Source organism: Alosa alosa, chromosome 1 (assembly GCF_017589495.1).
Source record: "Alosa alosa isolate M-15738 ecotype Scorff River chromosome 1, AALO_Geno_1.1, whole genome shotgun sequence".
Classification (NCBI taxonomy): Eukaryota; Metazoa; Chordata; class Actinopteri; order Clupeiformes; family Clupeidae; genus Alosa; species Alosa alosa.
The window spans coordinates 12,435,409-12,460,519 of NC_063189.1; the positions used below are offsets into that span (position 1 = coordinate 12,435,409).

Genomic DNA, 25,111 nt, shown 5'->3' on the forward strand with positions numbered 1-25,111 from the left:
CCTTAATTGTGATGAAGGCTAGGCAAACAGCTGTTTGAAACTCATGGGACACTGAGATTTGTACTACCGCAGGGTTGTTTAATATGAGAGAAATGAACCACCCCCCAAAAAGTCTTTGCTCTTGACTTTCCCCTTTTTTCGCCAACCCATTTTGATTTATGTGCAGCACCATCTGTTAGGTTAAATGACTTTGCGTTTTTTTTCTCACCAGGACAACTGTCGGCGAGCAGAGAACGTCCTCCGACTGTGGATCATCGAGGCCAAGGACCTGCCACCCAAGAAGAAGTACTTCTGCGAGCTGTGTCTGGACGACGTGCTGTACGCCCGCACCACCAGCAAGACCCGCGCCGACTGCCTCTTCTGGGGCGAGCACTTCGAGTTCTCCGGCCTGCCCTCCGTCAAGAGCATCACTGTGCACATCTACCGCGACGTGGACAAGAAGAAGAAGAAGGACAAGAACAACTACGTGGGGCTGGTCAACATCCCCGTGCTGAGCGTGATGGGCAGGCAGTTTGTGGAGAAGTGGTACCCGGTCAGCACGCCCACCACCAGCAAGTCCAAAGGCGGAGGCCCGTCCATCCGCATCAAGTCCCGCTTCCAGACCATCACCATTCTGCCCATGGAGCAGTACAAAGAGTTTGCCGAGTTTGTGACCAACAACTACACCATGCTCTGCTCGGTCCTGGAGCCAGTCATCAGCGTCAAGAACAAAGAGGAGATGGCCAGCGCACTGGTGCACATACTACAGAGTACAGGGAAAGCAAAGGTACGGCAGCCTCATACTCACTCATACTCACAGCCACTGGAACCGGGTAGGCCTACAGGGCTTAGTGTTAAGGCACTGTGCCTATATTCAGGCATGAGCCGGTATGTTTACGATTTGAGAATAGGCAATTAGACTACAGTATAAATGAAGTCCTGATAAATGTCTGAGAGTTTCAGGCACAGAAGTGTTCAAGCCCTGGGCCTACACCTGAGTATACAGTATTTGTATTATTATCCTATTCTTTTGGATAATAGTTTGACACTTTTTTTAATTAGAAATTCTTTTAAGAAAAGAACAGCTACTGAATCCAGGCTGCTTAGGATCACTCCTTACTGTATGCAGGATCATGATTGTTTGTGTAGTCATGACTGACACCTTGTGATTTGGTTTTCATCAGGACTTCCTCTCAGATCTGGTGATGTCTGAGGTGGACCGATGTGCGGACCATGATGTTCTGATATTCAGGGAAAACACGCTGGCTACCAAAGCCATTGAGGAGTACCTCAAACTCGTGGGCCAGAAATACCTGCATGACGCACTCGGTAAGCACACTACCACAAATCAATATTATGATTCAATTCCAAAGCTCACGCTGTAAGGCATAGCTCCTCAGAGTGTCGTCAGAGTACATATGACCATGAACACTTTGATCTGACCTCAGAGGACTCTTCACGTTTGTCTGTCCGGTTGCAGGGGAGTTCATAAAGGCGCTGTACGAGTCGGACGAGAACTGTGAGGTGGACCCTGGGAAGTGCACCAGCAATGAGCTACCAGAGCACCAGAGCAACCTGAAGATGTGCTGTGAGCTGGCCTTCTGCAAGATCATCAACTCCTACTGGTAATTCTGCTCGCCCGGTCTAGGGTCATTTTATTTACTCTGACGTTGTGCATTATAGGGCAATATAGAGTTACTTATGGAATATAACTGCATATTGTGTAGTTTAAATCAGTTTTGTGCCAGTGTGTAGGTATTGATACTGTGGGGCAGGCCCTCCAATTTGTACAGTGGATCTGCGGGGAGTGGGGGCATTAAGGCTAGTGGATTTTATGTGAATACCGGTATGTAAATACTGTTTGTGTAACCCCCACTCCAGTGTGTTCCCGCGCGAGCTGAAGGAGGTGTTTGCCTCGTGGAAGCAGCACTGCCTGACGCGGGGCAAGCAGGACATCAGCCAACGGCTCATCAGCGCCTCACTCTTCCTGCGCTTCCTGTGTCCGGCCATCATGTCGCCCTCGCTCTTCAGCCTCATGCAGGAGTACCCCGACGACCGCACGTCACGCACACTCACCCTCATCGCCAAAGTCATCCAGAACCTCGCCAACTTCGCCAAGTAAGTGGCACAGATGTCATCAATCATCTCAGACCCAGACACACTCAATGCTTTATCATGTCATAAAGATAGAATGAGATGCTTGTTGTAGTCATCGGTCTACTGATACACAAAACAGAAACTGTGATATGATTACATAAACAAGATAAAAGATGCCAAGGAACTTTTGAACCAAAGCTCTGCTGTCACTCACCAGATTCGGAAATAAGGAGGAGTACATGGCCTTCATGAACGACTTCCTGGAACATGAATGGGCAGGCATGACCCGGTTCTTGCTGGAGATCTCCAACTCTGAGACCATCTCCAACACGCCAGGCTTCGAGGGCTACATCGACCTGGGCCGAGAGCTGTCCGTGCTGCACTCCCTGCTCTGGGAAGTGGTGTCCCAGCTGGACAAGGTCAGTCTCCCTCTCACCCACCTCCTGCACTGCCACTCTGAAGCAAAACCTCAAAAAACCTCCCAGGGCCACTTGGTGTTCACTCGTAATGGAAGAGTGGATGGACGTTTTAGTCACACTATTTGGAATCCATATATTAGGTCGTGGCCAATTGTTGTGTAAAGGGTACTACATACTCGCCGCTCCCGATCGCGTGTGTCAAAATTGCGTAATTTCCTCTGTCGCATGAGAAATTTCAGCCTCTCGCAGGCAGGTCGTGCACAGGAGATTATTTTTTCAGATGCGCGCGACAAGCAAGATGAGCTTGAAACCAAGATCAGGGAGCATGCGTGCCTCTATACAGACATCAACCACATTCAGGCATTTTTGCCTAGCCCACATCTTAAATAAACATGACGTTTGAATAGTCAGTTTGAGAAGAGAGGGAAATTAACCTGGCTAGGTTACCAGTGAGAGTTTGTGATTTTTAAATAGTTTGCTGGATAAGAAGCTACCAGAGAGAGATGTAACACAGGGAATTAAGATGAAAGAACTAGGACCCAGGGACATGCCAATAGTCCAGCAAAAGGTAACAAAGATATTTATTTACAACCAAAGGATATCTGCTAAGACCCGAAAAAAATCTTCCACCTTAGGAAATTACACAAACTCATCTCTCAGCACCAGCCAGCTAGCTAAAATTTCCCTCGGGATGAATAAAGTATCTATCTAGCTGCACACACCTTGGAAACTAGATGGTAATGATGATGGTAGTTGTGAATAGCAGCAACCGAAGTCTGAAGTATCATCACAGAGGGTAGTTTTTTGAGGCCAATGCCAATTCAGGAGAATATTACAACTAGTGTCGTGACCACCACGCGCGAGTATAAATGGTTACGGCGCTCCTGTGACGTCACATTGTCGCGCTACCGGTCAGGAGTGGCGAGTATGTAGGACGCTTAAGGATGGAGTGCACTTGTTGGTGTATTGGGACTTGGAGGTGTTGCTTTGGGATAAGGCTAAGTGTCTTTCATGATTTGTAGTGTGGACCTGTATGTTTGGAGATTTTAGTGTACTGATATTTAAAAGCAGAACCATTTCATTTTGAGGGATGTTTTGGACAGTGTCAAACACTGACTTTCTTTTAAAGTATATTATTTTTAAGTACATTTTTATGTGTTAGTATATGTGCTTAAAAAGTTCTGCTAGAGATTGAAGCCAGTTTGATGCAGTGTGTCTGAATTTGATGTCCTCAATGCACTTCATTCAGCTGAGTTCCTCCCTAACCAATTCCCCACAAAGCATGGGAGCATGACTTCACCAAAACACTGTTGCATAATTTGTTTATTTTCCAGTCATCAGTTTATTTATCTCCGACCTTCCTGCATCTCCACTCATAACCGCCTGTTGTTTGCCCATGGCGCATGTCCTGCCACTCATTTGATTTGGAATGGCTCACATCATTTTATTTAGAGGCATGTGTTTTATTTTTCATTTAGTCCTAATTTGATTTCCTTTTGTTTTTTCCCCTCTCTGTGTACCTACCTCTTCTCTGCCTTCTTGCCCCCCCCCCTCCCTTCCTTCTGCCCTTCTTCCTCCACCCCACCTTTTCCTGCCCAACACACACTGTGTCTCCATGGTTACGGCTGTCCTGCCACCAATGCATTATGGTGCCTCTCTTGCCGACCAACCAAAAAAAAAAAAAACCTGCACCTGCCCATCCACCAACCCCTCCATGCCATCTGCATTTCAAAAAAACCCTTGCGGGGCAATGTGGCCCCTGTGCCCAATGTGGTTGCCATGGTTACGTGCGAACCCAGGGTGAAAATTCCTTCCTGCAGGCGACGGTGGCCAAACTGGGCCCCCTGCCCCGTATCCTTGGCGACATTGCCCGCTCGCTGTCCAGCCCCACTCCCCTCCAGCAGCAGCTGCGCCGCTTTCAGGACCACAGCTCCGCCCACAACATTAGCGGCAGCGTCTCGTCCGGACTGCAGAGGATATTCGAGGACCCGGCAGACAGGTACTCCTCCCTCCTCTCCTCTCCTCTCCCTCGTCTGAGAGCAGCTGCGCTTTTTTCATGATTTTGGATTTACTGACAGGTGCGGTCACTTGAACCCCCTCCACAGGGAAGTGTTTCCAGTTAACTGGTCACATTCGCGCAGACAACCATGCTGCAGAGACTTGCTACAAAAATGCTCTGGCACAATTTAACACAGTTAAAGTTAAAGTTAATTTAACACAGTTAATTGTATTTTTTGCTACTTAACTGATATTGTGTTCATGTTTTTTATTAATTTTTATTAAGTGTTTTTCTGTTTTGTTGATCTGGTCCTTTAAGAGTGTCCTGTGCTTTTTCTCCTCCAGCGAGGTGCGGAGCATCAAGTCGCCCGTGCAGGAGCACATGGAAGCAGCGAGTCGGGGGAAGCACCCTCTGCTGGGCCAGCAGTCCTCCACCCACAGCATGAGCTTCTCCGACAAGGAGGAGCGCGAGCCACACCTGCCCAACGGACGCAGCATCTCGCTCATGGACCTGCAGGACTCCTACCTGCTGCAGAGCGCCCAGGCCGCCCTCCCTGTCCACGAGGCACCGCCCAGACTGGGCCGCGTGGGCTCCCAGGCCTCCATCGGCCCTCCGCCACCTCCCCACCACCTCCTCCACCACCCGCACCACCACCCGCACCAGCCGCACCAGCCCTACCACAACCAGGCTCCTCCGCCACCGCCACCGCACGCCCACCAGGCCAAGGCGCAGGTGCCGCGGGATAACCTGCCCCAGAGCGCCCCGCAGGTGCGGCGGCCCATCCACCCGTCGCTGAGCCAGCAGCGCAGCCTGCAGCCGCTCTCCTTCCAGAACCCCGTCTACCACCTGAGCAACCTGCACGCGGCCGCTGCCGCCGCCGCCCACCACCACCACCACCACCACCACCACTCGGGCCACTCCACCACGCACTCCACCCGCTCCACGCGCTCGGCCCAGTCGCTGCAGCCGGACTCGAGCTCGGAGAACCTGAGCACGGGCAGCTCGCGCAGCGCCAGCCCTGGTCCTGGGGCCCACCGAGGGGGCCTGGACGCACCCGGCGGCGCCCACCGCGTGCCCTCCATCAGCAGCCTGGAGGACGAGCTGCGCCGCTGCAGCAGCGGCAGCGTCCACCACGCCGACGGAGAGTGCGCCCCGGTGGGCACCGCCCGCTGGCACCCGCCGCTGGCCGACTCGCTGGCCGGCGCCCAAGCCGTGGCCGTGCCCAGGCAGGGCAGCAGTGCGGGCACGGCCCACATCGTCAAGGTGGAGCAGCAGTGCCGGACGGTGGCGGCCCAGGCCCAGGTGGGCGCTGGAGGGAATGGCGGTGTACGCACGCCACGCTCTCTGCCCCACAGCGCCTCCCTGCGCAGCAGCAGCAGTGCCAACACAGAGCCTGTGCCCCAGAGCGGAGGGGGCAACCGCTCCAGACAGCAGTCCACCTGCTCCAGGGAGAGTCCCGTGCCGCCCGTCAGAGGAGCCAGCAGGCAGCAGGTACGGACACACGCTCAGTCCCACTCTCTCATGAACACTGAACTGTCACACTACTTCCTCCTGATTGGTTGCTATTCTAGCCAGACCTCTATATAGCTGCTGTAGTCTCTAAGCCTTTGTTGATAACTATATGGAGAACAGTATGGTTAGATGTTAGATGTACATCTCCAGCCTGAGTTTCTATACAAGGGAAAACTTTTACAATGATAGATAGATAGATAGATAGATAGATAGATACTTTATTGATCCCCAGGAGAAATTCAAGATAAGCAAGGACATGCAAAAAAAAAGTATTATCAATGACTTTTTGCTCAACATCAGGCATTTCTTTCACCAGTCACCCGAAGGTAAAGTGGAATGTGTGTGTCCTCCAGGTGCAGTCACCAGTAGATCCGGTGACCATGTCCCCTGTGGAGAGGACGGCAGCGTGGGTGCTGAACAACGGCCAGTATGAGGACGAGCAGGAGGAGGGCCAGACCAAAGAGGACGGCAAGCATATCGAGAAGGTGGAAAAACAATTCAAACTTTCATAACTTGACACATCTCATGAGCACTAAAGACCCCCTTCCCTCCTGAGTTGTTTCTGACCTCTTTCCCCCTGCTCCGCTCCTCCAGTACGAACAGGAGATCTCCAAGCTGAAGGAGCGTCTGCGCGTGTCCAGTCGGCGCCTGGAGGAGTACGAGCGGCGTCTGCTGGCCCAGGAGCAGCAGATGCAGAAGCTGCTGCTGGAGTACAAGTCCCGGCTGGAGGACAGCGAGGAGCGCCTGCGCAGACAGCAGGAGGAGAAGGACAGCCAGATGAAGAGCATCATCTGCAGGTGGGTCAGCGCTCCCTACAGGAGGGACACTAATAGACCAGCAGTATTATTACTATCAGTGGTGGTGGTGGTAACATGAACATTTTAGTAGTATAGTGTTATTTTATGTTGTTCTTTCTTTATTGAGTATTCAGATATTATAAGTGCATAATATATGTTCCTAAGTGGTGCATCAGTTGCACTTAGAGATATGAAATACAGGGCTTAAAGTTCTCAGGGCAGCACTAGGCCTGATTTCCGGGAATGGCCAGGCTGTTTAAGATTAGAAAACAGGTCATTATATATAATGGCTTGTAAAACTTGTGACAAGTTCAGGTACAGAAGTGTATCTTGCTTTTAAGTTTATAAACTATTATGCTGATGGTACAGGAATAATAATATAATATTAAAAAAAAAAGAATTACATTTTTTAATATAATTTAAAAGATTCAGCTCAGTGTTATTTAAATGAATATAAATGTAAATGATGGAGTCGTGTATGTGTGTGTTGTGTTTCATTATGCCCTGCATTAACCTCGGCACTCTGTCATGCAGGTTGATGGCTGTGGAAGAGGAGCTTAAGAGAGATCATGCAGAGATGCAGGCTGTCATTGATGCAAAGCAGAAGATTATCGACGCACAGGTACCGTGCCAGGAATGAGTACTACACATTAAACATGTGCATTGTATATAATGGGGAGCTTACATTGACAAGCGTGGCTGTTTGGCCCGGTTATCCTCTAGTGTTACTGCCGATCAGCTCTTGTACCCAGAGTTGGAGAAACCTGTTTAAAAATGTTTCCCCTCACACAGCTCTGTCCAGGAGCTGGAGAGATCTCTCCAGTGCAGTTTTCATTAGTATGCTGCTCGTCAGGGATGTGTGCTACCCTATATGCATAAGTGGCTGCGTGCCTGTGTGTGAGGGCAGACATTCTGCTGACTGCTTCATTGTTGTACTGTGTCCCACTGAATTCCAGGTCACTAAAGGAACTGAGTTGTTGCAGGAAGGCAAGTAAAGCAGTGCATTCTAGAACACCAAGCCTTATCTGAGCGCAATCAAACAACACCCATACCTCAGCTTGTATGATGACAATTGGCCTTTTTTTCTCTACCATCTCAAACTATTGAAACCGTACACTGCTGGGAGGGGGAGCTGCCAAATAAACGATCAGTATCTGCTTTTAATGTAACATAGGGATGCCTTTCCCCCATGTTATATTAATGTTAGCTTTTTTCTGTATGTTGTTTTTTTTTTTGCTGGATAAAAAATAAATCATACACATTTCTCCTCAGTTGCTGCAATATGCTGAATCCCAAAGGAGTTAAATGATTAATGGCAAACTCTAGTTCAATTACCTGTTTAGGTATAGTGTACGGATAATTGTTTTGCTTTTTTGATCTATGGCTTTCTCCTCCTTCTCTGACGTTGGGTAATGTGTGTTGATGAAGTGCGCTCCTTAGCTAATTCAGTTCATGTATCTGTAAGCTCGAGCTTTGGCTGCTTTCCACTCCTCCTTCCCTGTTTTTTGCCCCTAGCACATCCTGAAACTATGCCAGCCTCCTGCCCCAAACCCCCCCCCAAACACACACTCCTTTCCTGCTCTTCCCCAGGTTCCTTAGTCCAGCACCTTAGGAGTCGGCCCATGTCCAGACTGCGCCCTTCAGTAAAAGAGCCTGCTGAAAGTTTTTTTTTTTCCAAACATGTCAATGGAATGGAATGTGAAACGGTGCATTTCCTCCTCTTTAGTTCTGGTTAGCCTTTTTTTTCTCGCACAAGACTGTGTATGATCTTGGTTTAATGCAATTGATCTTCCTTTATCCAGTTTCTCCTCCAGTTTACTTTTACTTTATTCTTTTTAAGTTAGATGTTTGCTGTCATGAAAAACTGCATGAAGATCACTGACCTGAAAGTAGTCACTCTACTAAGAATTCATCATTGGTAGTGAGTGTAACATCAACCATAATTATGATGTAGGCATTTAACCACTTCTCATGCACTAAGAATGATGGTTGCACTTGCATTGCCTAAACATGGGTCATGATTTGAAGGTGTCCACTTCTCATTGTGTGCTTGAGGTTTGCACCGCACCTCTGAGGACCTCTCATAGATCTGTATGGGGATCAGGGGCCCCTTGCTCTGCCTCTCTTCCGGTTAGTTTGAAAAGCAGCAGAAACAGTGATGAATTGGGTAAATTCAACTTGTACCTCTCTCCTCTTTTCTCCTCTTTTCCTTCTTCTGTGTCTGCTCTGCCAGGAAAAGAGGATCAGCTCCCTGGATGCAGCTAACTCACGGCTGATGAGTGCCCTCACCCAGGTGAAGGAGCGCTACAGCATGCACAACCTGCGCAACGGCCTCTCGCCCACCAATCCCACCAAGCTCTCCATCACGGAGAACGGAGAGTTCAAGAACAGCAGCTGCTGATTGGACAGGGTGGACTGTCCCTATAGCACAGCTGATTGGCGCGCTCTGGCAGATTGGCTGTGCTAATTGATCATGATCACAGACAGGAAATGAAACTGAACTTAAAACTAAAGCTTCTGACTACTATAAACACACATCTACGTGGAATGTCCAGTCATTCATGTAAATAACTTGTATTAGTGTTGTACAGAGATAATACTGGAAAGGGCAAGTTGTTTTGGATGTGTGTTGTGGGGGATAAATTAGCATTCTGAATTTAGTGAATTTGTGTTTTATAAATACTTTCCCATATCCCCATATGCAGAATGCAGTTTAAATGAGAATTTAAAGTATTGTCTAATTAAAATATTATATATTAAGCCAATGTACATATAGAGGGATTGTTTTAAAAATAGGAGAATCACAGAGAATTGCTGTAGCTATGAAGTGTTATTGACCTATAACAGAAGGGGAAAGGAATAAAACATATGCGAAATATTGATGCACTCTGTTTTTTTAACCCGGTTTTCTATGTTTTTTAAGTGTTTTATTTTTGTCTTTACAATGGGCCATGTTATTTTATTGCTGTTATGGCTTTATTTTAACTGAGTGGTCCTGAAGGACCATTACTCCGGTTTTGCCAATGGAATGGATTTTCAAAGTTTGATTTGGCTAGTTATAGAACAAACCTGTTTACTACTTAAATATCATCTTCTCAGTGCATATTCTGATATCTATTTGTAGTTCAGATTTTCACAATGTATGTGGGTTTGCTGGCAATAGCCAACAGTTTCTCGCAGACAGACAGACAGAAACATATACACACACACACACACACACACAAATACTCATACACTCACTCATCAGTGAAGTCATTTACCTACTTCATTATTTATTTGTCCTCAGTACTGTTAAGCCATGGAGAACATGTGTGAAGATCACTGCCCCTCTGATTATGTTAACATTAATGTCAGAGACTACTGTTGTAATGGCACTGTTACTTTTTTGTTGTTTTCACTGTCTTGATATGAAGTCCAACCCCACTGAACACAATTTTATATTTAGTACAGAGACCTACACATGACTGTCACAAAGACAACTACAGATGGTCCAAACATTGCATATTTGTAAGAAGTTTGAAAGTTATTGGGAAATAAAGATGGACATTGGTCTCATGAACGTTGTAATTGTTTTGTGATGAAGCCTTGTGTAAGATCTTAGGGGAATAGTTGGGTGATTAACTGTTTTGGATGTGATTTTTGGCTTACAATTTTCTGAAAATTCAAGTTGTTGTATTTGATGTTTTAAGATTTTGTCAGAACAGTGCCATACTTATATATGAGGAATGTATGTTGGCCAAGCTCAGGGGCTGAACATATTATATACTATATATTATAGGCATTCATAAGTTAGCTGTAGCTCTTTGAGTGTGCAACATTTAGCTAGCACACACTCTACAGATGAACAGAACTTAAATTACTATTTCTAACATGTTTTTAAAAATATTCTATCTGATAAACATTTTCCATTTTCCATAATATACACTAACGGAGTGGAACTTTAAGGGTGCCTCGAGCAGGTGTGTCATTTGAAATTGAGAAAAATAAGGGAAAGAGTGACTGTTGAAGCTTTCATCAGTTTTCCAATTGAATTCCCTTCAAAAACAAATGTTGTCACTTCCTGCAAATGGCTATATGGATTTGTAGTCTTTTTTGGGAGGCAAGATAATACAGACTAACAGTGTGGGAAAGGATTGCAGGGATGTATAATATATTATATAACTACAGAGATCAAATGTAGTTTCACCAGATTTACTTCCTTGACTAAAGGAAGTGTACCCTAGTCTATCAAAGCAATAAAGAATAAGTTGATCTCATTTTGTAGTTTATATTTATGGAGGAAGTTGGTTATGTTGCATTGGGGACATGCTGAATTGAACATATACAGAAAAATGTACCTTAAAGAGAAATAAGAAAGGCATTTATCTAGGTTAAAGCAATAGAAAACATCTAAGTACATAATGAAATTATGTTATAATATATATATATATATATATATGTTTGTTATAAATATTTGTTTAATTTTATTATGGAATAAGGAAATCATTGGGATATGGAACTTTGATCCAAAACAGGAATCACAAAGTTATATATGGTCACAAGATTGTATGTAACAAAAAACAATGAATGTTTAAAATCCTTTTTAATGCCAACATTTTGCAGTAAATGACTCTCTTCATTCCCCTTCATTCGTAGTCTGCATCTGACCACATTCCGTTTTTAGTAGTAGGTAGTAGTAGGTAGTTTGAAGGGTTGAGCAACACTTCCCCTTGGTCCTAAAAGAAATGGGACACCCTACCCCTACACAAGAATGCACAGAGGGGAAGGGCGAAGTGGTAATGGGACAGGCCCTAAATGTATAATGAATGATAGTGGAATCCTTTGAGGGAAATGGAGTAGGCCTAATATAGTATAACTTACAATAAGAGTGGAGAAAAATTCTGAACTAACTTAAGTATATATACTCTTTTGATCCCGTGAGGGAAATCTGGTCTCTGCATTTATCCCAATCTGTGAATTAGTGAAACACACTCAGCACACAGTGAGGTGAAGCACACACTAATCCCGGCACAGTGAGCTGCCTGCAACAACAGCGGCGCTCGGGGAGCAGTGAGGGGTTAGGGGCCTTGCTCTAGGGCACTTCAGCCTACTAGTCGGGGTTCGAACCAGCAACCCTCTGGTTACAAGTCCGAAGCGCTAACCAGTAGGCCACGGCTGCCCCCAGTGTTTACTGCTCTGTATTTACATTTTTCAGTATTTTAATTTTTTTAACACAAGACTCAACTCCCGATTTAATGTTTCTGAGAGTAGGATGTGGAAATTTGGTTTCAATCCAGGTTTAGATGCTGAGAAATAAAGTAAAATGACAAGTCCTTTTCATTGTTTATGAACAAGATAGTCACACTGCTTTGTCATGTTGCCAATATGACAGTTTACTCTGTAAGTATACAAGGATACAAGGATACAAGGAAGTTTATTGTCACATGCATATAGTTACTGGAAGTAAGAAATGAACTTTCTACTGAACAATGTGTAAGGCAGCACTATTTTCTATGTGCCTATAGCCTTTTCAAAACTACAAAGTTACACATTATTGTGTGTGGAGGGGGTTGATTGCAAGATACTGGATATGTTTAAAAGTTTTTACTGTTGACAGACATTGTGACAGTGGAAAGCAATGACTCAAGTAATGAAACAAGGCCTATTTGTTGTATGGGGTACTATTCAGCATGGTCTAGTATAGTGCATTTTGACCAACACAACATTAGCAATTGAAAATGTAAAAAACAGCAGACATTTGTAAAGCATTTGCTGTTTGTTCAAAGCAATGATAATTGTGTTTATGATGTGAGAATATGGAGTTTGAACAAGCAGTTTTGAGAATTTCCATTCTGATCTGAGAAAAGGACCAAAGGCGGCTGAGAAATACTGTTTTTACATTTGTTTAGAAACCACAATTCGTATTCAAAGAAAAAACGTGTTTCTAACATTTCCATCCAGATGGCAGTATAGGCTACAGCCATAGACAGTAAAAGAAAGGCTACAGCCTAGTCCAGAAACAATGCCATAATCCTTGAGAGCAGACAGAAAAAGAGGCAAAAAAGCAGAGTTACATTTTTCTATATTTGATTTTAAACCATTATATAATTTTGCTGTTTGAGTTTCACGTACAATCTGGATTGTCCCTAAAGGTAAACGAAACACTGCGCCCTAACGTTAGGCAGTTAAATGGATTCTAATTTGCCCTCGGAATACAGCGGCTTTTATTTTGATAAAGCCGGTCATGGAACTTGCGGGTGAAATGCTAAGTTTGCTAACTTCCTCCCTTTTCTATGTCATTTCAGAGAATTTCCGATGTTCATTCATAGGGCCCATATTCATTTTAATGTAAAATACAAATATTTTGTCTATGACATCTTCATACCTGCAGTTTTTGTGCGCGTGACAGACAGCGTGCAGTAACTTTGTAGTTCAATCAAACGGCGTGCAGGACGAAGGTAAGTTAATGCAGTTCCGTCATTCTGCATGCAGAGCTACCGTTAATGTTAGCTGCCGCTAGCACAATAAACAGTGCAACATAAAATAGTAGCTCCACCTGGTCATCAGAAATTAAGACAATTGACGTTAACATACACAACATAACTTAATTAAGCATGGTGACCGTAAAAAATAGTTGCATGTGGACAATTCATTTACCATCTAACGCTAAGTAACACTGATATTGTGTCTGTCTTTGCTAACGTTGCCTTCAGGTCGAAAATGGGGGACATTAAGAATTTCCTTTATGCGTGGTGCGGTAAGAAAAAACTTACACCCAGCTATGATATTAAGGCAGCTGGAAATAAGAACCGGCAGAAGTTCATTTGTGAGGTAAGGTTAAATGACTACCAAGATGAGCCATCACATTTCTTGACTGTGTGAACCTGTACTGGTGCGATAGCTGATTTTGTCATGATCACATACCTAACGTAAGGTTCGTGTGGACGGATACAACTACATTGGAATGGGAAACTCCACCAACAAGAAAGACGCACAGTCCAACGCAGCCCGCGACTTTGTCAATTATCTTGTGCGTGGAGGCGAAATGAACTCAAGTGAGGTCCCTGCTCTGGGGGTGAGTGTAGCGCGGTCTTCTGCTCAGGTCCCGTATAACATCATCACAAGTGTAGTAAGTTAAGCATTTGCTCTGACCTGTTTTTCATAAAACTTTTCTATTCTAGCCAAGTGCACCTGACCCAAGTGAAACAGATGGCCGTAGTGGTTTTGGGGATCTCCCTGCTGCTGGACCTCTGCCTCCACATTTGGCAATCAAACAGGAACAGGGTAGGTTGGTTTGCTAGTTTGATCTGTCTGAACTGAAACCAGGTTTAACTTCTGGCTGTTGGTTCAGACCTTGGGCCATCGTTTCCCAACCTTGAGGTTGAGACCCCATGTCTCAGTCCCAGAGACTCGTTTACTTATTGTGTAATTAATCTATCTACATAATATAAATCTTCAATGCTTGTGTTTGTCTTCTCACTTTAATCACTTCAGGTCTGACGGGGCATGATGCTGGACCAGCCCCAAGTGGTAAAAGTGGCCTTGGCTACTCTGGGTACAACAGCAGTAATGCTGAGTGGGAACGAGGAGCTAATTTGAAGGAGTATTACGCAAAGAAAGACCAGCAAGATGCAGAAGCGGTAGGTGTTTCTCTGCTGTTTCGCTGCGTAGTCACACATTAAAGAATCTGGTGGTGGAAAGCTACTTTCATGTTGGTAGATGTGGGCGAGTGTTTTCAGTGACATTAATTTGACATCATCTGAGCTGTTGTATCTTAACAGCAAAATGTGAGGATTAACAGTGGTGGTGTCTTAGCAGAACCCTTTCAATGCAAAGTTGTATCAATGACGTACTGTAATGTCCCCCCTCTTCCTTTAGACCTATGAATCTGAGGAAGTTGATCTGAATGCAGGTCTCCATGGCAACTGGACACTGGAAAATGCCAAGGCTCGTTTGAACCAGTTCTTCCAAAAGGAGAAGAACCAGACTGATTACAAATACAGCCAAGTGGGGCCTGACCACAACAGGTCAGGCCGGGTCACACGAGACCTCTCCCAGAAACAGACATAGTGTGAATGATGATAAAGTTGTTCACCGTGTCTGTCACTTCTCACCTTAATCCAAGCACTGTGTGTCTTTATGGGGAATAGGTTTATTTAGGTTTGTTCAGGAAAAAGGCATCAATTAGTGGCTAGACTAGGCTAGCCAGTGTGTAAGTGAAAATGTAATAGATATGGGAACTGTATGTTTTTCTGCTGGACTACAGTGATGATGGAGACCTCCTTGGTGTGTCGAGAACCCCTGGGAGATCTCATACAACCTCCATAAAGTCAGAATCAGCAGTTGCTTCTGATGTTGAGCCACAATAGTCACACTACCTTCTGTTACATATTCAAGGGATGTTAAAGGGACTATGCAGTTTTAGTCGCTTTTTGCTCGCTGTTTTCTCTACAGAGTTCCCCCTACAGCTTCCGAGTATATATTTTTACTATGATGCTGATAATGGAACTCTCTTGAAAGGGTCCATATATTTTACAACACTCCTCGCTCGTCTACTGTCTCTTCTTTCCCTGTTCCTCTGACAACGGTTTACTCACTTTCTGCTTCTCTCCGCCGGCTCTGCCATGACTAATCGCTCGATCGAAACTCAATCGCTACCTTGTTCCACCTGATGCCTGGCGTGTATGTGTGTAGTGCCGTAATTTTTTACATTGTGAGACTGCAAGACTTTCTGACTCTGAGGCCAGCGGCTCGCTGGACCAAAGTTGCAAGGCTGTTTTTTCCGCTCACAGACACTAGGGGGAAGCGAGAGGACCACCATTCAACCCAGAAACCAATGACTTAAGTTAAGATAAATTTTGCTAAAAAACTGCATAGTTCCCCTTTAAATGGAAATTCCATTATGTCTTAAAAAATACATTGTTAGCATGGCTAGATGTCCCTTAGTTAAGTGTAGTGAATATGAAACCAGATAGCAACTGCTGAAGCTTTCTTTGACATCAGTAGTGGCATACTTCATCAAGGCTGCCAAAGTCCTCTAACTGGCTTTTTCAGTCAGTGGATTTTGGCTCACCATGTCAGTGAAAGGTCAGAGTATTATTGGGCTGATGATGATACCAGAAATCACAACCTTTCATGTTAAAAACATGTGACATCACTTAGGGTGAACTAAGCTGTCACATGGAGTAACATGCTGTGGGAATGAGATGGGTAATGTCTGGTTGTGATTTCTGGTGTCACTTCCCCACTAGGACTGGAAGGCTGTGGACACTGGAAAACAGTTCTGATTGGCTGGCGGAAGTCTGGCAGAAAAACATACATGTTCTTGATGTGGGGCAGTGTGGACATGTTAAGGTTCTCCCTTGCAGCTGGCCATTGCTTGTGAAGCTTTGAGGTCAGTTAAGAGTGTGCTCGTGAATGTGCTCGTGAACACTTCAGCTAAGGCCCCATGTCTGAGAGTTTTATATTTGATTTTGCAGGAGTTTCATTGCTGAAATGACCATTTTTGTAAGGCAGCTTGGGAGAAGTAAGTGCTCTATTTTTGTCTTTCAGCCACTCTGTGGTCCCATATTGGCTCTGAAAAAATGTGCCAGTAGTTGTCACGGTTGCCATTTTAATTTGTCACTTATTGCATTCATGTCTTTGATGTTTTTGTTTGTTTTTAACAGAGATAATTGCCCGTGAACATGGCTCCAACAAGAAGTTGGCAGCCCAGTCCTGTGCTCTGTCTATTGTCCGGCAGCTGTACCATCTGGGCGTGATTGAAGCCTACACTGGACTGACTAAAAAGAAAGAGGGTGAGACGGTGAGTGGAGTGGCCTATGTGTACTTCCTCGTATGGAAATGCATTTTAAAATGGAGTCGCCAAAACTTTTTTCATTCAGAGTTAATCACAAAGTGAATCATTTCACTCTCTGGTGTTCAATGCTTTATTCAGGTGGAGGTTTATGAAGTGACTGTACCAGATGAAGTGGTGCACCAGCTTCAGAGTGTCACCCAGGAACTGGGTATTCAGATCCCCTCACCTGTAAGTGCCTCCCCTTGGCTTCTCAACTCTGCAGTGTGATTCTGTGCGATATTGTGGTAGTTGAAAATGAGTGTGCATGGTAACATGACATTGGTTGTCATGGTCTCTGTCTACTTTAGCCCCAGGATCCGAGCACCCCCGTGTCTCTGGTTCAGGGAAAGTTGGCCCATTTTGAGCCCTCTCAGAGGCAGAGTGCAGCCGGTGTGGTGCCATGGTCTCCCCCGCAGGTCAACTGGAACCCGTGGACCAGCAGCAACATTGATGAAGGCCCTCTGGCTTTTGTAAGTACATTCTGTTTCACCATTTATAGGTCTGTGGATTTGGATTTGTTCCACACACCTTCTCCTCTATTCCTCCGTGTGTAGTAGTGGTAGAATCTGATAATCTAATGCAGTGCACTTTGGGTAGTGCGCACTTAAAAAAAGACTGCTGATAGTGCATGGTTCTGGTTCTGTAAAAGGCAAGCATAGTGTCTCAGGTCCTGCTCTAATTAGTACTTATACTAAATACAATATAACCTTTATTTTTAATCATTTGTAATCCTTGTGTGTGTGTGTGTGTGTGTGTGTGCATTTTTAGTGTACCCCAGAGCAAATAAGTTCAGACTTGTTGGCTGAGCTGAACTATCAACTAGAGAATGATGAAAACCTCCAGATGGTGAGTTGTTTTAAAAAGATTGAAATTAAATTTCCTCATTTGATATACCGGTGTATTTGCTTTCCCTGATGTTCTGTCATTTCTGTTTATATGAGCTGTGCGGTTCGGTTTTCTCTTTCCAGGGGATAAAGGAGAGGGACCAGCTCCCGGTGAAGAAATTTGAGGAGGAGATCATGAATGCCATCCACCACAACCCTGTAGTCATCATCCGCGGAGCGACAGGCTGCGGCAAAACCACACAGGTTCCCCAGTTCATCCTGGACTACTTCATCAAGAACAACCGTGCTGCAGATTGCAACATAGTCGTGACCCAGGTGACGACCACATCAGAGATATGTCATGACTAAAGAGATATGACTTACTAAAGAAGCCTATTTGATGCTCATGAAGACTGCTTTGTTGGTGATGGTTTTTGTCGCTGCTTTGGTTCTTTGGTTGGGCCAGCAAGGATTTCTTATGGCCTTTACTTAACTGTGTATTCATTTCCTATAAGAATCATGTTTTTACTTTATTTGTTACAGAAACAACATTCAAAACATACAATTTTGTTTTACTTACGCATAAGGTTTAAGTTTTGTGCAATTGCGAGGGGTACTGAGATGACTAACTCTGGTGTTTTTGCCCTCAGCCTCGGCGTATCAGCGCTGTGTCTGTGGCTGAGCGTGTGGCCTACGAGAGGGGAGAGGAGGTGGGCAAGAGCTGTGGCTACAGTGTGCGCTTCGAGTCCGCTCTGCCCAGACCTCACGCCAGTGTGATGTTCTGCACCGTGGGTACGTACAGCACCTCGCCGCAGCATCTCGCCACAGCATTGCTCCATCTCTGATTCATCATCTGTCTAGAGGTGTACTTGATGGCCTTGCTCACTTACAGGGGTGCTTTTGAGGAAGCTGGAGGCTGGAATCAGAGGGATCAGTCATGTGATCGTTGATGAAATCCACGAGAGGGATCTTAATGTAAGTGCTGTATGGATGTGTGTGTAGGCACCACCCTATGTGAGGGGTGTCTAGTTCTCTGAAGCCCTATCATATCAGCAGGCTGATAGTTTCACTGTTTGGCTTGGGCTGAATTCACTGTTTGGCTTGGGCTGAATTCACTGAAGGCCACTTGCTGTGATGGATGTTTTATTGTTTGATGGCCCATTTCAGTTATTTCACAATAGCTCCAAAATTCTTTCAGTAGATTTCTCTTCATGTAATTTTTATAAAGCCTGTTTAGTAATGATAAGCCCTGATTGACACCCTCCAGACGGACTTTCTGATGGTTGTTCTGAGAGACGTGGTCCAGGCGTACCCTGATGTCCGCGTCATACTTATGTCTGCCACCATCGACACCACCATGTTCAGGGATTACTTCTTCAATGCCCCAGTCATAGAGGTGTTTGGACGCACCTTCCCTGTACAAGGTGAGTGAATATTTTTCCATAAAATCATGATTCATAGTGATCAAGCTCTCTGCTCTTCTTATTGAGAATACAGATGTTTTCTGCACCTCTGGATGTAATGACGCATGATTTCTCTAATTGTGCCCACCCCCTTCAGAGTATTTCCTTGAGGACTGTATCCAGATGACTCAGTTCATCCCCCCTCCCATGGATAAAAAGAGAAAGGACAAAGATGACGATGGAGAAGAGGAGGTATTCTTTTTGTCAATATTTTCCACTGTGAAAACACTCACATGGTTGGTCAGTTGAGCAACACACTCTGGCTCTCAGTCTGTGAGTGAGCTGTTTTGATATTTGTATTGAGCGCTCCTTTCACCCCGGTTTCCTCATCCCAGCTGGGACACTCGACACACCCTGATCAAGTTGACCCTGTCTGAGACTGTCCACCCTAAGACCATCTGTCCTCTCTCTCTGTCCACCCCCAGATGAACTGTAACCTGATCTGTGGAGAGGAGTACGGCCCTGAGACCAAGCGCTCCATGTCTCAGCTGAACGAGAAGGAGACCTCCTTTGAGCTGATCGAGGCCTTGCTCAAGTACATCGAGACACTGAAGGTGTGCGGGGCTGTGCTGGTCTTCCTGCCCGGTTGGAACCTCATTTTTTCCATGCAGAAGCACCTGGAGAATAACCCGCACTTTGGTGGGTGAACGTGTTGTTCGCTCAGTCACTGTTGTTCTATTACAAGGAGAAACTAAATATCGATGTGAGCGAGACCTGTTGAAATATTAATGTGTGTGTGTGTGTGTGTGTGTGTGTGTGTGTGTGTCTCTGTTGGATGGTGCAGGAAGTCAGCGCTACAGGATCTTGCCTTTGCACTCTCAGATCCCCAGGGAGGAGCAGAGAATGGTGTTTGAGCCCGTGCCCGAGGGTGTGACCAAGGTCAGTCTTAGTTTTTGGTCAAGAGTTGAACACAGCCAATAAACGTGTGTTCACTGTAGCCCTTAATGGTTTACTTTTTTTTTTTTTACAGGTGATTTTGTCAACCAATATTGCAGAGACCAGTATTACCATCAATGATGTTGTCTACGTCATTGATTCTTGCAAGTAAGCGCTTTTGTTGGGATCATAATCCATAGTAATTCCAGGACATGCAGTGCAAGATGTTCCTTAAAGATATGTGTTCTGGCCACAGAAAAAAGGGCCTTAACCACCCAGACATGAATATGAAACACTGCCAAAATATATTAAACTAGGTTGCATAATCGTGAGAAAATGACCGGTATGCTGATTGTATACTATACTGAAGCCACACACATTGGGGGCAAAGGTGCTGCCCCTCACAACTGTCCTACCACATACAGTGCAAACCATTCTCTAAACCAGCTGATTCTAATTGGCACTCTTCAGCCAGATAGAACAGATCTGTGTTTAGTGCACAAAATAATTATCTTGTGCTAATCTGCAACAGAAAGCAGATTTTTCACTGTGCCTGTAGTTTTCTAAGACCTCTCCGATTTTGGTTTACAGGATCTTTAGAATTCTGGCATTCAAGTGAAGATATATCTATGATATGAAGGTATGGCAACCACCCTGAACATGAACCTCCTCTGTTGTAGACAAACTCAGAGGTAGAAAATCCTACCACATTCGTTCAACTATTCACTAAACCAGCTGTATGGCTCAATGTTCTCAGGCACTGTGCCTGGTTTCAGACATGGGCCAGGCTGTTTACGATTTGAAAATAGATGATTATATATAATGGCTTCAAAGGTTTCAGATAACTTCAGGCATGGAAATGTTCCTCGCTTTAAGCTCTGTTGCTGATCCTAATTAGCACAACGCTTCAGTCAGTAAGTCGAAAAATTATTGATTGATTGATTGATTGATCAGTGCACAGGCAGAGGGACTACAGGGCAGAGATTACTTTCTGGGCTTTGCCCATCTCTATTCACTCATGGGAGGGCTTATACTAAGTGGAGATCTAATTTCTTCATCAATACCCCTTCTCAGGACCATCGCCAAAAAAACAGGGGAATGTCTGGAAAGTGTACCACCATTTATTTTGACATCAAATAACTAAGCCTGTTCTAAGCGGCACTGTGGCCTGTTATCTTCCAGATAAAATCAACACTGTATGTCTGGCTCCATAACCTCATATCTCACTTTATGGCCCAGTTAATGTTTTCTAAAATTATGCTACAAATGACCTAATGAACCTTCAACTTTCAGTCGCACAGGAAAAAAGTGGAGGGGGCCAATTTGTTTTATTATTGGGCAAAAAAGGTATTTAGTGTCGAGAGTGAACATGTAAGGAGCAGAATATAATAGAAGATGGTGTTACAACACAGTTAACGCTCCACTGGAAATAAATGCGCTAGCTAAAGAGCCTTCCGTGCATGAAGTCCATAGAAAGTGGTTCAAATCAACTTCACGTCTCTCCATTAAGCCCTATGAAGAGACTCTGTGCAGATTTTTCCAGTCCTAAATCTCTGAGTATCTTCTCTAAGTTGTTGTTTTCTACATTTCATAGCTCTCACATTTTTTTCACACAGTAGTTTGACACTTTTTGTCTACATTTTCCTGCCCACAGGCAAAAAGTGAAGCTATTTACATCCCATAATAATATGACCAACTATGCAACAGTCTGGGCCTCGAAGACCAACCTGGAACAGAGGAAGGGCCGAGCTGGCAGAGTCCGGCCTGGTTTCTGCTTCCACCTCTGCAGCAGCGCCCGCTTTGACAGGTGACCTCATGCTTCTCATTGCAGCCTTGCTCCATGTGAAACTGCTTTGTCTGCTCTCTGTCTATTGCAGTCCTGTGACGGTGCTGGTTAGGCTGACGGCAAGAGCAGTTCCGGTGGTTAACACTGGATCAGGCTTTGTTTGGTGATGTTTTGCTATCTTAATTCCATGATCCAGCTCTACGTCTCCTCTCGCCCACTGCGGACATCTGATGAGTGTCTGCTATCACAGCCTAACATCAACATTAAGATTTCAAAGTCAAGACTCTTTTTTTCTGTGATCCCTTGTTGATGGAATGATTTACCTACTAGTGATAGTGACAGTTTTGTGATATTCAACAAGCGTTTAAAGGCTGTTTACCTCATATCTAACTAATTGATTCTTACTTTCGGTTTGTATGTTTATGGTTACTGTTCTATTGTTACATTCTATTTTTGTCTGTTACTAATTAATACATTAAGACATGAATTAATTTTAATGCAATGTGTATCAATGTCACTGTTAAGTCTCTTTGGATAAAAGTGTCTGCTTTTAGTTAGGAACCATTACCATAACCATTACCATAAACATGTGATATGAGACTTGTATGACATGTGAGTGAGATCTAGTCCTCTGTGCATAGGCTGGAGACCCACATGACTCCGGAAATCTTCCGCACGCCACTGCATGAAGTGGCCCTCAGCATCAAGCTGCTCCGACTGGGAGCCATCGGCCACTTCCTGTCCAAAGCCATCGAGCCGCCACCACTGGACGCCGTCATTGAGGCGGAACACACGCTCAGAGGTGCAGCTCAGATCATGCCTATATATCCTCATGAATCTCTCTGCACACATAAAATATCAGTCTAATGTTGCCTTCCTCAATTAATGACTAGAAGGCACTGGTCTCCAACTTGCATAACAGCACAGCCCTCTTATTTGTCTTATTTTAATCAGTGTAAGTAAAATCTGAAATCTGATCTGCTGCAGAGTTGGATGCCCTTGACTCTAATGATGAGCTAACTCCTCTGGGTCGCATTCTGGCCAAGCTGCCCATTGAGCCGCGCCTCGGCAAGATGATGATCATGGGCTGCATCCTTAAGTAAGTTTTCAAACTTAGATTAATATGCTCAATTAATTCAGTTCTCATGAAAGAAATCATCTTTTTTTCTTATCGTCTTCCCTTAACAGGGAAATCGGCATATTCTTGGGAAACATCTTGGAAGGTTGCCAGATTAATGTCTGTTTTTTTCCCCCTCAGTGTTGGTGATGCAGTTTGCACCATCTCAGCAGCTTCCTGCTTCCCAGAGCCCTTCATCAGCGAGGGTAAACGCCTGGGTTTCGTGCATAGGAACTTTGCCGGCTCACGCTTCTCTGACCACGTGGCCCTGTTGTCTGTGTTTCAAACCTGGGATGAAGTTCGGTAAGCCAATTATAACCTTTAACAATTTTGCATAAGATTGTTTCGCTTTCTTCCGTTTGCCATGTTTATGCTGCTTTATAATCATGTTATGTGGAGTGCTGAGTGAGTTTCCACCATATGTATTGGAATAATTTTCGTTTTGTGTATTACTTCTCATAATGTTTTTTTTCCCCTTTCTCTCCCCTTGCAGAATGGGTGGAGAAGACGCAGAGACAAGGTTCTGTGAGCACAAGCGACTTCACATGTCCACTCTCAGGATGACCTGGGAGGCCAAAGTGCAGCTGAAGGACATTCTCGTCAATGCCGGTTTCCCTGAGGGTGTGTTGCTCTGTTAAAATCTAGAATTGTTTGAAAAAAGAAAATGGCTGTCTGTTGTGAGTAATGTTGGAAATTGACCTTTTTCACAGCAGTCATTTCTGATATGAAATATATGGCAGGCCCAGGTGTTACTAATGACATTAATTAAGGTTGTGATTCTGCTGCACTTAAATTGAACAGACTTCATTAAGGTATTTAGTAACACCTATGCTTGCCCTACTATTTCATGTCAAAATGGATGCTGTGAAAAGGGTCTATGTGGCAGTGTTCAAGGAGGAAATTATCCTGGTAGTGAAAATGGCTTGAGTCCTTTACCTTTGTCCTTACTTCCCTACAGAATGCCTTATGAACCAGATGTTCAACAATGTTGGCCCTGATAACAACCTGGATGTGGTCATCTCCCTGCTAACTTTTGGCTCCTACCCCAACGTGTGCTACCATAAAGAGAAAAGGAAGATTTTGACTACTGAGGGCCGAAATGCCCTCATCCACAAGTCCTCCGTCAACTGCCCCTTCAGCAACCATGACTTGACATACCCTTCTCCATTCTTTGTCTTTGGAGAAAAGGTTGGTTTGTGGATCCACCTCGATTTTACCCAGTTTGTGCACATTTGCAGGAAAGATTTGCAGAAAGACCTGACCTTGTTGAACTGTGTTTCAGATCAGAACACGTGCCATCTCAGCTAAAGGAATGACTATGGTCAGCCCTCTGCAGCTCCTCCTGTTTGCTGCGAAAAAAATCACCTCCAATGGTGACGTTGTGGAGCTTGACGATTGGTAGGTGTCTAATAAATGGCATTCACATGTTTTATGCTGGTGTTATCACATAAATTCATGTAAAACAGCTACACAAAGATCGCTTCCCAGTTATGCTCGTCTCCCTTTCCCATAGGATCAAGCTGCGCATTCCCCATGAGGTGGCGGGCTCTGTGGCAGCCTTGCGAGCGTCACTGGAAGCTCTGGTGGTAGAAGTAACCAAAGACCCAGAGTATATCAATCAGCTGGACCCACCCAACCAGCGCATGCTCAACGTGCTGCGGCTCATCTCCAAGCCCTCCTCCAGCGGGATCAACCTGATGGCCAGCAACCCAAGGTAGAGATTCTATCGGGCTTAAGACTCCTGTTTTCCTGACATGGTTTAGCTTTGTGAAAATGCTGACCCTTCCCGGTTTCCCCATCTCTCCACAGATTTGGCGATGGTCCTCGACCTCCAAAGATGGCCAGATTTGATGGAGGTGGTGACAGAGGGTTCAGGGGGCGTGGTGGGCATGAGGGAGGAGGCTACAGAGGCTACAGAGGGGGTGGAGGATACCGTGGAGGAGGAGGATATGGTGGTGGGGGAGGAGGATATGGTGGTGGGGGGTATAGGGGCAGGGGTGGCTATGGAGGAGGCGGAGGCGGGGGTGGGTATGGGGGTGGAGGAGGCTTCAGAGGTGGTGGAAGAGGTTTCAGGGGTGGATTTTAAGGAAATTAACTTCCTTGATGAAAAGAATTGTTTCTGTTAATAACCTTGTTTAAAGTGTTAATTTGGTAAGAAATAGTCTTTATTTTACTTCCTTATGTTTTCCAGGCAATATTCCATTAATTTTCCAAAAAAAAAAAAAAAAAAAAGCCATGAATGTTTAAATGCCAGTACAGCTTTACCTTAGTCTAATTAGCGTGTTTAGTGTTAATGGAAATGCTTGCAGTAATTGATTCGACCATACTGTGCTGTGTCATCTATTGTATTTATATTCACGTCTGCATCCATGTCTGTAAAGTTGATTTATAAACAATCAAAAGAACAATAATCAAAAACTTTATT

At 44.8% G+C, this 25,111-nt stretch overlaps 2 protein-coding genes across 11 annotated transcripts in view; both read left to right on the top strand.

Moving 5' to 3' along the window:
• rasal2 (RAS protein activator like 2) overlaps window positions 1-10,362 on the top strand; it is a 56,277-nt gene extending 45,915 nt beyond the window's left edge. For 7 of the 8 annotated variants that reach the window (XM_048245736.1, XM_048245745.1, XM_048245753.1 and 4 more), the window contains 11 exons: window positions 212-766; window positions 1,164-1,308; window positions 1,460-1,604; window positions 1,861-2,097; window positions 2,294-2,495; window positions 4,295-4,494; window positions 4,839-5,985; window positions 6,360-6,491; window positions 6,601-6,803; window positions 7,338-7,425; window positions 9,037-10,362. In XM_048245736.1, coding sequence (XP_048101693.1) covers window positions 212-766; window positions 1,164-1,308; window positions 1,460-1,604; window positions 1,861-2,097; window positions 2,294-2,495; window positions 4,295-4,494; window positions 4,839-5,985; window positions 6,360-6,491; window positions 6,601-6,803; window positions 7,338-7,425; window positions 9,037-9,204 — 3,222 coding nt within the window. In that variant the 3' untranslated portion in view covers window positions 9,205-10,362. The remainder of the gene's footprint in view (window positions 1-211; window positions 767-1,163; window positions 1,309-1,459; window positions 1,605-1,860; window positions 2,098-2,293; window positions 2,496-4,294; window positions 4,495-4,838; window positions 5,986-6,359; window positions 6,492-6,600; window positions 6,804-7,337; window positions 7,426-9,036) is intronic. The other variant, XM_048245728.1, reaches the window with a different exon arrangement.
• A 2,695-nt stretch (window positions 10,363-13,057) lies between these two features.
• On the top strand, window positions 13,058-25,094 carry dhx9 (DEAH (Asp-Glu-Ala-His) box helicase 9). 3 transcript variants are annotated; one of them, XM_048253418.1, is made up of 28 exons: window positions 13,058-13,240; window positions 13,496-13,613; window positions 13,717-13,857; window positions 13,964-14,066; window positions 14,277-14,422; window positions 14,661-14,809; window positions 16,262-16,308; window positions 16,451-16,587; window positions 16,720-16,809; window positions 16,929-17,090; window positions 17,389-17,466; window positions 17,589-17,780; window positions 18,095-18,236; window positions 18,337-18,419; window positions 18,712-18,868; window positions 19,005-19,099; window positions 19,333-19,546; window positions 19,692-19,786; window positions 19,878-19,951; window positions 21,438-21,590; window positions 22,211-22,371; window positions 22,557-22,668; window positions 22,828-22,989; window positions 23,180-23,307; window positions 23,645-23,874; window positions 23,969-24,084; window positions 24,200-24,400; window positions 24,496-25,094. In XM_048253418.1, exons 2-28 carry the CDS (start codon window positions 13,503-13,505, stop codon window positions 24,770-24,772), a joined length of 3,756 nt encoding a protein of 1,251 aa, XP_048109375.1. In that variant the 5' UTR covers window positions 13,058-13,240; window positions 13,496-13,502; the 3' UTR covers window positions 24,773-25,094. The 3 variants fall into 3 exon arrangements, with proteins under 3 accessions (XP_048109375.1, XP_048109383.1, XP_048109391.1); XM_048253434.1 differs by lacking the exons at window positions 13,058-13,240; window positions 13,496-13,613; window positions 13,717-13,857; window positions 13,964-14,066; window positions 14,277-14,422 and adding an exon at window positions 16,034-16,176 and having other exon boundaries at window positions 14,694-14,809; XM_048253426.1 differs by lacking the exons at window positions 13,058-13,240; window positions 13,496-13,613; window positions 13,717-13,857; window positions 13,964-14,066; window positions 14,277-14,422 and having other exon boundaries at window positions 14,679-16,176.
• The last annotated feature ends 17 nt before the right edge of the window (window positions 25,095-25,111 follow it).